We start from the raw sequence: 16,765 nt of genomic DNA, 5'->3' as shown, positions 1-16,765 counted from the left end.
TCACTGTGTGTGTCCTCTACTCATGTTTGATTAAGAATGTTGTTAGTCTTTTTTTAAGTATATTTTATTGATTATGCTATTACAGTTTTTTCAATTTTTCCCCTTTATCCCCACTCTGCCCTGCACCCCCCAACCCTCCAGCATTACCCCCTCTTAGTCCGTGGGCTGTACATATAAGTTCTTTGACTTCTCTGTTTCCAATACCATTCTTAACCTCTCCCCATCTATTTTATGCCTACCATTTATGCTGCTTATTCTCCATACCTTCCCCCCCATTCTTCTCCTCCCCCTCCCCACTGAAAACCCTCCATGCCATGTCCATTTCTCTGATTCTGTTCCTGTTTTAGTTGTTTGCTTAATACTTGTTTTTGTTTGTTGTTGTGGGTTTATTTATTTATTTTGGTTCAGTTGTTGGTAGTTGTGAGTTTGTTGTCATTTTGCTGTTCATAGTTTTTGATCTTCAGTTTCTTATATAAGTCCCTTTAGCATTTCATATAATAAGGGCTTGGTGATGATGAACTCCTTTAACTTGACCACTCAGCTGGAAGAGTCTTTTTGGTTTTGATTTGAAAGAAACTGTTATGTAATAAGGACCGAACCCACTATCATCTATGTTGCACATAATTTTCCTTATTTTGCCTTTTCCCTATTAACTTTGCTTATGATATTTTAAAGATTTTATACAATCAATTCAGTGTTTCCCTTTATGGTTTCTACTTTTGATGAAATGCTTAGAAAATCTTTCCCTACCCCAAGATTAAAAACATATGCTTACTTACTTTGGGGGCTGTTTTTAGGGTTTTATGTTTTCTTTTTACCAAATTTTTAATCACTCTAGAATTTATTATTTGTGATATAGCTGTAATTTGAGTTTTCTTGTTTTCCTGATTAACAAAATTGTCTCACCACTAAGAGCTAATTCTCAATTTCATACAACCATTGTATATTAGAGCACATGAGTATCTACAAGTCACTTTAGATGATAGGTTCAGCTATTACTTCCAACATTTTCCAGTAGAATACTAACAAATAGTAAAGTTGAAATAAAGTGGTAAAAGGAACAAATTTTTTGTCTAAGTCCAATCAATCAATGTGGTGAGTTAGGTATAAGATAAAAAATGTTTTTCTGCAGTACCTCTTCTTGTGTGATATCTTAGATGTTCAGGCTTATTTCTGCCTGAGTCAGAGTCGGTCGCAGACCTGTTTCCTACTTCATGTCCTCCTTTTGTTCTTCCTCCCTCTTCTTCCCTGTAATCAACTCTGTGAGCCTAGAGCTGAAAATGCCTGGGCTTTCCCTGGGCTCCTAACCTAAATCTGTAATTTCTTCACTTTCTCTTGTCTTTCCCTCTTCTCTGTTCACTGGTATCCCGTATTTGCCTGATTGTCCCTTATCCCTTTTTCTTCCCACATCATAATGCATATTAATATGCAGTTTGTTCCTGTGATTTTTATTGGCTAGATAAATGATGCATCATTTCATTTAGGAAATTACTAAATCATTAAGTATGTCATCTAGAAATCACTACTTTCAAACCAGCTTTCATTTTGTTTGTTTGATTAGTAAAATTAAATATGCTCAGATTTATGAGGTCCCTAAGAAATGCCAGTTACCATGTTAGATGCTGAGGATACAGAGATAAAAAGGCTTTCCATGCCTTTTGAGGAACTACCAATACAGCAGGGTAACAAATATATATACAGCAATTATTCTTTTTTTTTAATTTTTATTGTTATTCAATTACAGTTGTCTGCCTTTTCTCCCCATCCCTCCACCCCACCCCAGCCAAACCCACCTCCCTCCCCCCACTCCCTCCCCCACCTCCACCCTCCCCCTTGATTTTGTCCATGTGTCCTTTATAGTAGTTCCTGTAAACTCCCCTCCCCACTCCCCTCTGGCTATTGTTAGATTGTTCTTAACTTCAATGTCTCTGGTTATATTTTGTTTGCTATTTTCTTTTGTTGATTATGTTCCAGTTAAAGGTGAGATCATATGGTATTTGTCCCTCACTGCCTGGCTTATTTCACTTAGCATAACGCTCTCCAGTTCCATCCATGCTGTTGCAAAGGGTATAAGCTCCTTCTTTCTCTCTGCTGCGTAGAATTCCATTGTGTAAATGTACCATAGTTTTTGGATCCACTCATTTGCTGATGGGCACTTAGGTTGCTTCCAGTACTTGGCTATTGTAAATTGTGCTGCTATGAACATTGGGGTGCATAGGTTCTTTTGGATTGGTGTTTCAGGGTTCTTAGGGTATAATCCCAGCAGTGGAATTGCTAAGTCAAAGGGCAGTTCCATTTTTAGTTTTTGGAGGAAATTCCATACTGTTTTCCACAGTGGCCGCAGCAGTCTGCATTCCCACCAACAGTGCACTAGGGTTCCCTTTTCTCCGCATCCTCTCCAATGTTTGTTGACTTGTTTATGTTGGCCGCTCTGACTGGTGTGAGATGGCACCTCATTGCGGTTTTAATTTGCATCTCTCCGATGGCTAGTGATGCTGAGCATCTTTTCATATGTTTCTGGGCCCTCTGTATGTCTTCCTTGGAGAAGTGTCTGTTCAAGTCCTTTGCCCATTTTTTAATTGGGTTGTTTGTCTTCCTGGAGTGGAGTCGTGTGAGTTCTTTATATATTTTGGAGATCAGGCCCTTTATACAGCAATTATTCTTCAGCCTTATGAAATTTGGTCAATTTTTTTAGTATATTCCTTTTTTAATGTTTTTATTTTTACTGTTGACACTGTTACAGATGTTCCCATTTCCCCCGTTTGCCTATGTCTACGCATCCCCCACACCTCTATCCCTCTGGCTGGCACCACACTGCTGTCTGGTCTGTGAGTTAGGCATACATGTTCATTGGCTAATCCCTTCACCTTCTTCTACCCAGTTCCCCTATCCCCTCCTCTGACAATTGTCAGTCTTGAATAGTGACTAAGTATTCTGTATTTGTTGAATAGAGTTTTAAAAATGTCCATTGGGTCCGTTTTATTTTTGTTAATTTTGTTCAAACTCTATATTTTTATTGGTTTTTATAACTGCTTACTTTGTCAGTTACAGAGAGATTGATAATATCTCCCATTATACTTGTGGATTTGTCTGTTCTTCTAGCTCTGTCAATTTTGCTTTATATATTTGGAAACTGTATTCTTCAAAGCATTCAAATTTTAACTTGTTTTATCTTCCTGGCACATTTTATCATAATGAAGTAAACTTCATTATCACTGATAGCCCTTGCCTTAAAATCTGTTTGAGGGTATGACTGTTTTTGTCCTTCCATTCCTCTCTTCCTAGCATCTTACTTTCTGCCTTTCTGTTCATAGACAAGTCTCATAAATAGCATAGATTTGGGTTTTATTATTTTACCCCACCTGACAACCAAATCATTTAGACCATTTATATGATATAATTATTGATATCTTGAGTTAAAACCTTATTGGGGTTTTCTCTTTGTCTTACGGCTTATGCTTTTTCTCTCCTTTTTTTTTTTATCAGATTGGTTATTTTTTATCATTCACGTTTTCTCCACACTGCTTTAGAAGTTATACATATACTGTGTTTCTAATTTTTACATGGTTACCCTAGAAACTATCACATTTAAAGTTAAGACCTGTATACCTCCTTCCAGGTAATAAAATAGGACACTAGAATACTTTAGCTCAATTTACCCCTCTGGGTTTATATATTATTATGCCTATATATTTTATATATTTTTATAATTCCCCAGTGTATTATTATTGTTGTTTCCTCTAGCCCAGGGCTCCCCAGTCATCTGGCCACGGAGGAGCAGGTCCACTTCCTGTTAGGCACAGGGTGGGTTGGGAGCAAAGCTCGCCTAAGCTCCGTCTCCTGTCGCCTGCCCCTCCATCCATCCACAGGGAGTGAATGCCAAAAAGGTTGGGGACCACTGCTATAGTCAATGTTTGTTTAACCGTACCAACATCTTTATCAGTCTTCAAAGAATCTCAAATATTCTGATGGGATCACCTTCCTTGTCCTGAGGTGCTTTCTTTAGAACAGAGGTGCTCAAAGTGCGGTGCATAGGCCTTGGAATCCACACTTTTTAATGGTTTTTGTGATGAAGTAGAAAAGAATGAAATAGGAAATACACATAAAACACTTCAACTTAGTACGAAAACATGTGAGTTATTGTAAGGAAAAGCACTTGTGTGATTAAGTTGCAAACTGAACTAGGCTGCTTTTCTCACATACTATCATTTTTACTTGAAAGAGCACCTGACAAACAATGGTTATTTAGACTTGGGTATTTGGCCAACATTTCCTCAAAAATGAACACAGTAAGCCTATTATTTCAAAGAAAATACTGAGAGTACTTGTTATAAATTATAAAATATAAGCTTTAAAGTAAAAATTAGAATGTTGGAAAACATCATTACAAGTTGACAGCTCCTCGGTACATTAAGAAAATTTTGATGAGATGGATGGTAACATCAACAAATGTGATTTTTTAATATTGTACAATAAAACTTGTAAATGTTTGAAAGATCTGCATAATTCAATCAACCAACATTCTAAATGACTGATGCGTGATACTACAAAATTATGCAATGGTGAAAAAAAGAATCTATTCAAAGTGCTAAACATGTCAGTGCATTTTAATGTAACAATATGAAAAGCTTATTTATATGGTTTCAGATTGTACATTACAGCCACCTTTTAAAAAACTACAACTTGTTGTTCTGGTTGGTGTGGCTCAGTTGGAACGTCCTCCCACAATGGAAAGATTCCTGGGTCTGATTCTTGGTCAGGGCAGTGGGTTAGAGCCCTGGGCAGGTGCGTGTGGGAGGCCCTTGATTAGTGTTCCTCTCTCACATCAGTGTTTCTCTCTCTCCCTTCCCCTCTCATGAGAATAAACCTTTAAAAAAAACAAACTACCACTTGTTCCATTTTGGAGCAGTATCAAAGAAGAATTTACACAATTATCTGAAAAGGCCCTTAAAATGCTCCTCCCTTCTCTAGCTACATATGCTTACATTAAAGAGATTTGCAAAAATATTAAACAGTGGCCAGTCTTCTCACAAAATAACTTTGTCCTGAAAAACATACTTAATTTTCATTAAAAAAGATTCTGTTAACATGTAATGGTCTTACTAGTGCTAGTTTTAAATGAATTACTAGATAATTATTTTTTAATTTCCGCTTCAATTTTTAATATGGTAAAAATTCACAGATAAAATGCATATAAGTGTTCTTTGGGTTTCTCAGTAATTTTTAAGAATGTAAAAATGTAAAGCGATATTGAGAGTTGCTGCTTTATCAAAGCTTTTAGAAAGAGTCCACTGGTGGCGTTATCATCAGGTTTTGCTTGCCTGGAAACATCGATTTCATTCTTATTCTTGAAAGCTGTTTTCAAAGACAAAATTTATTTTTCTTCAGCATATCGAAGGTGTTATTCCACTGCTTTCTTGATTCATCATTGCTGTTGAGAACTCAACTGTAATCTGTTTCTTCTTTTAAAGTAATTGTTCTTCCCCTTCCCCCCTGGCTGCTTTAGAGACTTCTCTTTGTGGTTTTTTGTAGCTTCACTCTCCTGTGTCTGGGTATAGACTGTTTTTGTTTATGTCGCCTGGGATTTGTTAGGCATCTTAAACCTGTAGATTGGGATGTTGTATCAGTTCTGTAGAAGTATTGGATGTTTTTGTTAATATTTTACCTCTGCCCCTTTCTCTCTAGAATTATTAAATATGTACTAATTAGACTTTTAATTATATTGTCTTTGCCTCTCAAGGCTAAGTTCTAGATAATTTCCTCTGTCTTGACTATTCAGTTTCTAATTCTCCCATCAGTTGAGTCTTACATTTCATGTACTACATTTTTCATTACTATAAGGTCTGGTTTTATTTTCAAATCTACTAAGTCACTCTTATAACCTCCTATTACCTGCTGATAATTTCAATCTTTGCTTTTTATTTTTTAAACATTATAAGTAGAGTAGTTTTGTGGTTGATAGTTCTAGTATCTGTGGTCTTGATGTGTCTCTTTATTTTGTCTGTTAGTTTTTCTGCTTCTCCCTGAGGCTGCCTTGCCTTCCTTGTATGTTTGGATATCTTTGATTATATGCTGCTTTTTTTTTTCCTTAAATAATTATCTGTATTAATAATATGAGGTCTAGATTTTAAGTTACTTCCTCTTGGGATTTGCTCTGGGTAGCTAGGCACATTACTAGTCCAAATGACTTTAAATATAGTGTCCTGGACCAGTACAGCTGAGGATTTATGAGATTCTGACTCATCCTTACCTCATTGGTGTAGCCCATGGGAGTCCTTAACATGGGGAGGACTACTGTTAGCCTTCACACTTTGACAGGCCCTGGGCTTTGAAACTTGTCCTCTTTATCAAAACCAAAGATCAGATTCACCTTATGCGCAAGTGCCCTCAGGCAAAAAAAAAAACCTGTTCTACCTCTCTGGGTTCCTGCTTTTTCTTTAGGTTTGTTTCCAGCACCCATGTTTTAAACTATTATGGGTAACTGCATCCACAAATAGTGTTTTTTAAATTTTTAGCCTAATTATAAAAATAGAGAGTGCTTGCCTTATGGATATCCATGCCATAGTAGTAACTTTGAACTCCCATCTTATATTTACATGTAAGGCAAAACTCATTCAGTAAGCATCAGGTCATCATGTAGTGTAATTGTTAAAAATACAGGTTCTGAAATCAGACTGCCTGGGTTTAAATCTTGACTCTGCCACACAGTCGTCTGTCCTTAATCTCTCTGTGCCTGGATTTCTTCCATCTACAAAAGGAAAGTAATGACACTGCTTATACCTCATTTGGTTTTTACGAGGATCAAGTGAGATGAGGCAAGTAAACATCGAGCATAGTGCCTGGTATGCAGTTGGCTTTCAAGTGCTTAGAACAGTTGGGTACTTAGTAAGTGTTCAATAAATATTCACTATTATTTGTTAGGCATTTATTGACTATCTCCTGCACAAACAGGTCTGACTATATTCAAGTCAGGAAGGTGATCACACACTTGCATGAAACAAGTGGAGAGCAAGTAGACAGCATTAGGTATCTGCTTACATAATGATGGCATTTTTAAAAAATAACTTAATGCTTTATAAACTTGTGATCAGAATAGCAAAAGATCGTGCTTTTTTAGTGGTGCTGGTTTGAGAGGCTGGCACAGTGCAGGCTGGTGATGATGGTGCCAGGGATTGTCATGCTCATGATGCTGGCGCTAACGTTTTACATTTGGAAGAAGTTTTTGACATGTTTCTCTGTATTCAGGTTCTCACTGGAACCCTCAGAGGCAGCTATATTTATTTCTACTTTGTAGATCAGAAAAGCAAGGCCTAGATAATTAAGTGTGGGATGTAGAAAGAGATAACTTGGGGCAGTTATTTTGGAGAGCAGCTTGGGATTCCTAGTAAAGGTGAAAGTGTGCATACCACATAACCCAGTAACTTTATTTCTAGGAATATAGCCTTGGGAATTTCTTGCATATATTTACAATTAACATGTAACACTACAAGGCACTATTTCATGCACTCAGTAGGTCAGTGGCAAAAACCCCTTGACTTATCCATACCATGGAATACACTTTAACAAGTAGAGTAAATAATATAGATCATATGTATCAACATGGATAAGTCCAGAGATCTAACACTAAGTGGGCAGTTTTAGAAGTAGATAAGTAAATTCTGGAGATCTGATGTACAGCATAGTAATTATATTCAACACTACTGTATTATAAACTTCAAAGTTGCTAAGACTGGATCTTAATAGTTCTGAACACAAGAAGAAATGATAATCATGTGACATGATAAAGGTTTTAACTAATGCCACTGTAGTAATCGTATTACAATATACAAATGTATCAAACCAACACATTGTACACCACACCCTTACACGGGTAACATTTTGTCAGTTATATCTCAACAAAAAAAACTAAGTGAAAAGATAGTTGCAAGGAATAAATATAATGTGACATTGTTTATATAGTTGAAACAACAGTAGTACAGTATGTTACATACGGCTTATGAGTACCTACAAAGGCAGGAAAAATACAAAGAAAAAAAAGCAGACCTGCCAGCCTAGGAGAGGGGTTACTACTGGAGGCGGGAGGAAGGGAGGCCTGAAGCAAACATGGCAAAGGGCTAATGTCTGTTATGTCTGTTACCCAAACTGACTGTTATATTCTCTGTACTTGAAATGATATATAATTGTTTTCAAATAAAGAAACTTGTAAAAAAAAGTGTGGGGGGGAGCAGAAGAAAAAGGTATAATCAAAAGACCTGCCACCCATTTACCTACTTTCTTTCTCTCTTTAATGCTGTTTCCTCATCTATAAAATGGGATTACTATAATTTCTTTGAAGTTAGTGTTAGGACTAGATGAGAAGATATATGTAAAGTACCCAGTATAATATCTAACTTACAGGCACTCAGTAAATCGTATCTTTGAATGGCTTACCCAAGGTCACATAACTAGCCTGTGGCAGGTCTAGAATTTGAACTCAGGTAGCCTGACTCCTTTCACCGCCTAAGTTCTGTGGGTAAGATATTGCCAATGAAAAGATAGACTGTCACTGCACAGCTCTAGGTATTAGTAAGTAACATCACCAGGAAAGGGGCTAGAGCTGCTGTTTCCCTCCAACCACACCTCACTCCTGCTACTTATTTCTCTCTAACAGTGACTCCGAATAAGTTGGGAGGTAAATGGGTGAAGGACCTTGAACTCAGGTCTGTAACTATCTCTGAACTCTTCCACAAAGTATTTTGCTACTAGAAGAAAGTTATTCTATGATAACGTTTCAAAAATTTAGTTTGACTCAACTAGCCTGTTTGACTTTTCCTTTTTTCTCTTTTTATTGACAGTGTCATCAGCAAAGTGGTTCCAGCCCCCGAGGCTAAGCCAGCTCCTTCTCTTAACAGACCCAAGACCCCACCACCAGTGCCAGCCCCAGCCACTGTACCTGTGCATGTCACCCCCGCCCCAGTGCCTTTGCCACTCCTCGCTCAGTCCACCACATCCCCCGCTCTGATGCCATCTCCGTCCCCCGCCATCTCCGGAGCCGGAAGCTCAAAGGCCCCTGTCCGGAGCGTGGTGACAGAGACGGTCAGCACTTACGTGGTAGGCCACTTCGTTTCGTGGTGCTTTTAAAAAGTGACTTAAGAGCTTACTCTTTTATCATGAAAATGTTTTCAGTCAAAATGCAGTATCATTTGTATCATCATTGTATTTCAGAAGCAGGTCTTTATGACTGGAAAGGTACTTTTCTTTGCACTTTCAAGCTTTTGGCTGAAAAGTATTGTATTTCAGTTTTCCCATAGTTGGTCTCCATAGATAATGTCAAAACATTGGTTTTCTTTATACTGTTTTAGAACACGACTATATACATATATAGAACAAGATCAATGTATAAATATAGAGAGGAATAGTGATATTTAAATGTCACATGGAATTTCTTGATCTCACATTGAATTATTCACTTAAGAGTACAATTTATGTAATATACACAGATCTTATGAGCCAGCTTCTGTTTCTAAGTAACAGAGCTAATTGGAATATTTCATTGGCTGAGGTGCAGAGTACACCAGGGGTGCACAGTAAATGGACATGAATTTTCGAACTGCAGAGCTCCCTATCCCGGCGGGGCTTCAGAGGGCAGACTCACCTTGTTGAGTGAGTTGGCAACTGCCATTGCTTTGACCACCAAGTGCTGTGTAGACCGTGGCCTGTCAGATCGCCGATGGCTCGGGTCTTCTGAGTAAACTGAAAAGTGGTGGGTTAGGGTCCATGATAGTTGTTAGAAATAGTGCAAATATTACATCTCTTTATGGCATTTTGGAAGGAAATAGCAAATGATTACATATTGGAAGCACTGTAATGATATAAAAGATAAAGAAGAAAATCTTGAAAGTATTGAGAAAGGATATAAAGACATGAAAATTTAACAGAAGTATTAAATTGGCAATTCAAGGCAAAAATAGAAGATAGGATACAAAAACCTGTGACTATTAAGTTGGTCCACTCAAGGAACAATTGCTCTAGGTGTTTAATTGAGGCCACGTTACCCCAAGATACTGATCAGGAAAGATGATGTTTAGCCTCCTCAACCTTCATTTCTTCATCTGTAATTAAGGGGGTTATGTTAGACTAGATGGTCACTATAGGATGTCCTAGCCCTAAAATTTCTGATTCTCCAGGGGATTTTCTTGAACTGAGTCCTTGGAGGTAGATCAGATTTGCGTAGACAATGCGGATGAAAAGCCTTCTGTCTCCTAAAAGACATTTTGTAGACAGAACAAGATATATGATTTGGAGGAAAGATACAGGCAAAAAGCTGACTTTGTCGCTGCACAATAGTGTGACTTTGGAACTGTCACCTACGGTGCCTTAGCTCCAGTTTCCCCATTCTTAACCTATCCAAGGGTTAAGATGATACACGAGGTAGATGCTTGAAAGAACTTAGTAACTGTCAAGCTTTCAATGTTAGTTATTAGGGGTGCTGTGACAAATTTCTCTTGTAGCAGCAGAGTCACAGCCTTCTAATTTCAAGAAAGGTCAACCAGCAGCAGGCCTGGCCATGCGTGGCAGCTTCAGGGCGTAGGATTCTGGACTGGCGTTCACCCTGACAGCTGGCATATGCTAACTGGTGGCTCTCTCCCCTTGAAATCAGAGAAGGCTGAGTCAGAGATGTATGTGACTGCACACAGATGTCTTTAGGAAGCTTTCGTATGAACATAATTGTCTTTGTAGAGACTTTTAAAAACATGGCAGGCCTTAAAATAGCACATCAGTAGAATGAAACATCTATGCCCCCAGTACACCCTTCACACACACAGAGCACCCCTTCTTTGCTGCCCATCTACTCAGTGTTGTATTTGAAAGTGAAGAAAGAGACTATACCTCACAAAATAAACTGAATGAAATTATGTGCTGTGTTACTGGGAAAACGTTTGAAAATTAGCTTTTAGTTGTTGCTGTGTTTGAAAGCCCATCATACGGTTGCTTCTTCCAAATTGGTCTAGTTAATGTGGAATTTGAGGAAGTGAACAATTAGAGATGCTTCTTACTTAGAACTGCTAAGTTAACTCCAGAACACACCATTTTTGTAGCAAAGTAAGTTAAAGTGTGTAGCTCTTTGGCCTTACAAGTTCCTTATTTCATTTGCCCTTTAGTGATTGTACTTTACTGAAAATGTCATAAAGGGAATGGAAAGTTACTTAGTAACAACTCTTTTATACCCTTGATCTTATCAGCTAGTTCAGGAGAAGGGTTTGGCTAATGAGTAATAAGGTGATGCGTGCACATTTGGCTGTATGTATTAATTCCATGCCCGTGAGTGTGGCTACGGGCCTGACGTGTGGTGGAGCTCCACAGTGGTCAAAACCATCGGTTGTTACTGCCGTAAAGACCCTCATTGTTAAGAACTTCTGTGTTTACATTTTTTTTAGGTAATGGTGGCTACAGGTAATATTTTTCACAGAAATTATTATGAAATGCTTTGTATATATATGACTTACACAAAAGAATTTTAAGTATGCATTAGAAATGTCTTATCACTGAGCACTCAGTGGCTATTTTTTTCATGTACCTCAGAATAGTGATAACCGTGATCCTGGTTTTAATAAATTGTTAACCACTATATTTTTCTTCAGTTTAATTTGTTGGTTTTTTAGGTTCACAGTAGAAAGTAATCACTCTTATCTTGCCCTCTTTTTGTTTTTTTCCCCATTCTATCTCCGTTTTTGCTCCCCCCACCCCCATTTAAAAACCTCAGATCCGAGATGAGTGGGGGAATCAAATCTGGATCTGTCCTGGGTGCAACAAGCCTGATGACGGGAGCCCCATGATTGGCTGTGACGACTGTGACGACTGGTACCACTGGTGAGTGCTCCACACGCGGTCCTGGCCGTGCTGGGGGAAGAAGCCCTGCGGAGCAGGTCGGCGACTTTGGGCTTCTTGGGTTGTCTCGCGTTCCACTGCTATCCTAAGAATCGTGTACAGGGCAAAGTCAGCGAGAATGTAATTAATATTAATTTTAAAAATCAAGAGTCTTTGGACTATTGTTATTCAGCCTAAACTCTGAGTATTTTGCTTAGCTTCTATATCCTTCTAATGGAAAAGAAAGGAGATATAGGGGCCCCCTTTCCTTTCTTTCTAGTAAAAGCTGTCGAGCTTGACAGTGACATTGAGATCACCCCTTTGTAAACATGTCATAAACTGCAGAAATAAAGAGACAGGAGACAGCTTATCTGGTTTTTACATCTCTTCAACTTCTCTCCACTACTGAAGAAAAGATGCCAAAATTTATGCAAATAATCTCATTTTATCTTTAAAATATCAGATAAAAAGATAGAAATCCACTCAGTCACATGATATGTGATAGCTATAAGATAAAAACAAAGCCGTTGCTCAGAAGAATTACACTAGTCCTGGCTGGAAGGATAAATGAGCTAATTAATTTCTCCACTAGGGCCTATAAAAGGGGCATTATGTAATACAATCATCCTCTTGCCCAACAATAGTGCTACATAAATGAGAGCCATTTGGCTTGGATTTCTGGTGAATATATACCATAGACTTAAATTTTTCTTTAATTACTTAAAAGTATCTAAAAACAAGGAAAGAAAATGTGTGTGTGTATCATGTTTATCTGAAATCTTTTTTCCTGACCTGTAGGCCCTGTGTTGGAATAATGGCCGCACCACCAGAAGAAATGCAGTGGTTCTGTCCCAAGTGTGCCAACAAGAAGAAGGATAAGAAGCACAAAAAGAGGAAGCATCGAGCACATTGACGCCTCCTGCAGCGTGGACTCGCGGTGTGGCCTCGGGGCTCCCTCCCTGCTGACTCAGCGGGAGCCGTGCCGTTTGGCTGTCCCATCTGCCACTGAGTTCCTCTGGGTGAGGAATCTCGGAAGCCTGAGGACGAGAGAACTAGACCATCCACTCTGGATACTTCCCTCCTGGAACAGAGTGGCCGGTGGCCACAGGGCGGTGTGATCGAAGAAAACTCAAGTACAGGTGTGGCCTGAGGACTGCCCGCCTCCATTTTTCTATTACCAGTGACAAGTATTAATAAAAAGACCGTAATCCTCCCTTTTGATTTTCTTTATTCTCTCCAGGGCCTTTTCATGAAAGTATTAGATGAGAAGATGATGCGTAAACCACCTTGACTATAAATAACTTAAGGCTGTTATCGATAGGCTGTATACAGTTTTCAACCTTTCTCCCTCTATAGTAAGATAATCATAATAACAGAAATGAAAACTCCAGTTGGAGTATTGGTAAATATTTTTATGATGAAAATACAAGAAGCTTCTCCGCCCCGCCCTGTTTTTAGTATTAACATGTAAAATGTTCAGGCTTTTGTGAAATATCTTATATTTTTTAAGAAAAAGGTTTCTATCATGTCCTGTTTGCTTTCATGCCAGTTATTTTCGTTAAATCTCACATTTTCCGTTTGTGTTGCATTCTAACTTTGCCCTTCTTGAAACTGCTGGTGTTCTTGTCACTGCTTATATATCATCAACCTGTATAAAAACTCTTCAGACTAGAAGATCTCCCCTCATGTAAATAATAAATATTTATGAAGTAGTTATTTTTAAAATTTTTATCGTGTTTAATTCTGGCTTTCTCTGAAATCCACCGTGATTTCAGCCATGTCTGTAATTACTGCTGCACATAAGCACAGAAGGCTAGAAAGCAGAGCCATAGTTGGACGCTACTGTCTGCCTCGCACTGAGCCTGCACGGTGCCCGGAACACGGCGGGGAGAGGGCCCTCGCGGTTAGAAGGAACACGGCGGTTTAAGTCTGCAGTTTATGATTTGAAATTGATTTGTTATCTATTTTGTTTCTGTAAATTTCTTTGACTGACTTTTATTAAAGGACATGTAGATTCCCCAAAAGTAAAAAAAAAAAAAAAAACATATACTGTAGCATTTTGTGTTTATACTGTTTTATTTCTGCAAACCTGTTCGTTAATTTTGTGGTTTAAGGCTGAAATGAAGACTATTATGAATTTTTAAAGAAAACTCATCAAATTTCAGGGTATCACAAAACTTTATTATATTGCTATACTGCCCACTATTTATTATATGTTATAGATGTCTGAGAGATAAACCAAATATTTTATTTTTAATGTGAAACATCAAATTTAATTTTATTAGCATATTTTAGCAACTTTGGAATAAATATGGACTTTTACTTGATTTTTGAAGTAATCCCAGTTTGGGCCAGTGTAATGGATATCTTAAATGCTGGAATGCAGGCTTCGAGCCTAAAACAAATATATTAATAGAAATTGTGATTTTTTAATGCCAAGTAAATTGATATTAGTGTATGAATTAGTCATATTTTAAGACCTATTATGTGGTTAGAGAAATGAGGTTTTCTGCCTTGAATGTTAAATTGCAAATCAGTAGAAATGGAATAGCCCTTTTAAGAGTACAGTATTTCGTTGCCGTGCTTGTTCTAGAAGCCAAACTTTTCTATCCCTACAAAGAAAGCATCTATGTTGAGATACGTGTTTTTTGTTTCATTAATTTGAGATCATTCTAAATACTTTATACAATATTTTCACATGCACAAATATACCCCTTAGTGTTTTTTGGAGAGCGAAGGGGGTGGGGAAGTACAAAATAAAGATTATTGGCTATTTCATAGTTTGCTTTTCCATTTTCTTTATTGAGGATTTAGTTCCTCGAGGCACGGTCAGTGGATCTAAAGTTGCCACGTTTAAGTGAGCCCGTCATGCTACTGAAATAAGAATGGAGGTGCCTGCATTTAACTTGGCTCCCAATCCCACCGGGAGGCTTCAGCCCTTACTACATTGAAGGAATTTCAATCAGTTTGTCCCTTGCTATTTCATGGTTGCTTTCCTAAATCCAGTTCATGATTCTATAAATGGCCTTTGCAATAATAAAACCAAAGAATCATTTTCAGAGGGCTGGATAGCTCAAGGGATTAGTAATGGAATACAGAGCCTTTCACCTCTAGGTCAGTGAGTTGAATCCAGTCCAGGTCACTAGAGACCAGAGTTGCTACCATCTTCTGACTGTTCAGTGGCCTGTGTGAAAGGGACTGGTGGTCTCAGCATCTACTGGATGGCTGTCGGTGCACCAACTGAAGGAAGTTCAAGAAACTGCAAAAAGAAACGTGAAAATAAAACACCTGTGTTACAAAGCAAAGTGGGAAAGTTGGGCGTGATCATTTTCCACAAAGTAATACTGAAAAAAAGAAGAGTAGCTTACCAATGCCACAGACACAACAGAGATGGACAGGGTTCACTTTCCTTAACAAAGACAGACAAAACCGGAAAAGAAAAGGCTGGTATTGGGTTAGGGGAGAGAGATACACTGGCAAAGATGACTTCATCAGGAGAAAGACTTTAGGGGACCCAAGCAATAAGAAATTGGGTTTTGCCCTGGCTGGTGTGGCTCAGTGGATTGAGTGCTAGCCTGCCAACAAAAATGTCGCTGATTTGATTCCCACTCGGCACATTCCTGGGTTGTGGGCCAGGTCCCCAGTAGGGGGCATGCAAGAGGCAACCACATATTGATGTTTCTCTCCCTCTCTTCCTCCCTCTCTTCCCCTCTCTAAAAATAAATAATAAATAATTTTTTTTTAAAGAAGAAGAAAAAAATGGGTTTTCACTTTTGAGGGAGAAGGAAATCACAGAGCAGCAGGAATCTGAGGAACTACTGTGACTGAGAAAATTTGATGCAAAGGAATGGGAAGTATTTCCCTTTGGAGCATTAGAAGCCGTCCAGTTGTCAGTAAACTCGAGGACTGTTTTCCCTTACACCAGCACTATTGCCTGACCTTAGCATCGATACTTTATAAAGGGACTTAGGAAAAAAACTGGCCTGGCTAGTGATTTTATTGGAGGAGGTGGCATTTAAGAAACAGATGCCCTCCCTCCCAGGAAACAGAAACTCTTCTGGTGAGATAATCTGCCTTCAGAGCCCTGTGTAGCTGGCAAACGTAATTTCTATGACTGACACGGTGTTTCTCTTCTGAAGGTGTCTGCAGTTAAGTACAGTGAGGATCTTTATCCTCCAGGCAATTTGTGGTTCCAAATGTCCTGCGGAAAATCAGAGGGTATCAGAGCATTCTGGCTTTGTCCGGCTTTTTATCAGAGATAAAATATAGTGCATTACTCTCCCAGATTGCCTAAACCGCCTTTGTTCTTCTTTCAATAGGACGATTAAACAAAGACCTACTAACCAAATTAAAGTATAAAATGAACCCTGCGATACGGAAACCTTGCCAGCGCGAATGCTGATGAATAAAGTTCACTGGAGGCATGCTGGCTAACTTTTCAATACCAATAGTTTCATGGCCAATCTCTAGATCATAGCAGTCTTCTTTAGAAGTGCAAGTCTAAAAGTAGATGAGTTGCCCTGACTGAGGAATGAAATAGATAATGTTATGAATAATGTCTCTTTCCACAATAGACCAATCATCCTGTTAGGAAACGATTTCTTCGATTATCTTGCATCAGTTGTAGCCTAGAAAGTATAGAGTAATTATTAATCCATGGGTGCAGGCCAGTACTACACTAGAAACCAGATTATCCAGATGGACAACTAAGCAATTTATTCTTAATGTCATTTAAAGCTAACATTTAGTTTTCATGTGTGTTATTAAAACAACTGCTAGTTACCTTTTTTATCCTGGACAACTCAGTTTTTAGTTTGTAAAACAGGTTTAAACACTGGTTTGTCCATCCAGCATTTGCTGGACTTCATGGAAATAGCAAGATGTACTAGGCCCACCTGCAGTTTGTCTAGTAGTCTGG

The 16,765-nt window shown here is 38.4% G+C and overlaps 1 protein-coding gene across 2 annotated transcripts in view; it reads left to right on the top strand.

The window, feature by feature from the left end:
* Positions 1–14,956, top strand: part of TAF3 (TATA-box binding protein associated factor 3) — a 166,768-nt gene extending 151,812 nt beyond the window's left edge. For both annotated transcript variants that reach the window (XM_024580386.3, XM_053922045.1), the window contains exons 5-7: positions 8,835–9,090; positions 11,744–11,850; positions 12,646–14,956. In XM_024580386.3, the coding sequence (XP_024436154.1) occupies positions 8,835–9,090; positions 11,744–11,850; positions 12,646–12,760 (478 nt within the window). In that variant the 3' untranslated portion in view covers positions 12,761–14,956. The remainder of the gene's footprint in view (positions 1–8,834; positions 9,091–11,743; positions 11,851–12,645) is intronic.
* The last annotated feature ends 1,809 nt before the right edge of the window (positions 14,957–16,765 follow it).

This window comes from Desmodus rotundus, chromosome 4 (genome assembly GCF_022682495.2).
Source record: "Desmodus rotundus isolate HL8 chromosome 4, HLdesRot8A.1, whole genome shotgun sequence".
NCBI lineage: Eukaryota > Metazoa > Chordata > Mammalia > Chiroptera > Phyllostomidae > Desmodus > Desmodus rotundus.
Note: the sequence above shows the minus strand (reverse complement) of the source record. Positions and strands in the feature narration are given on the sequence as shown.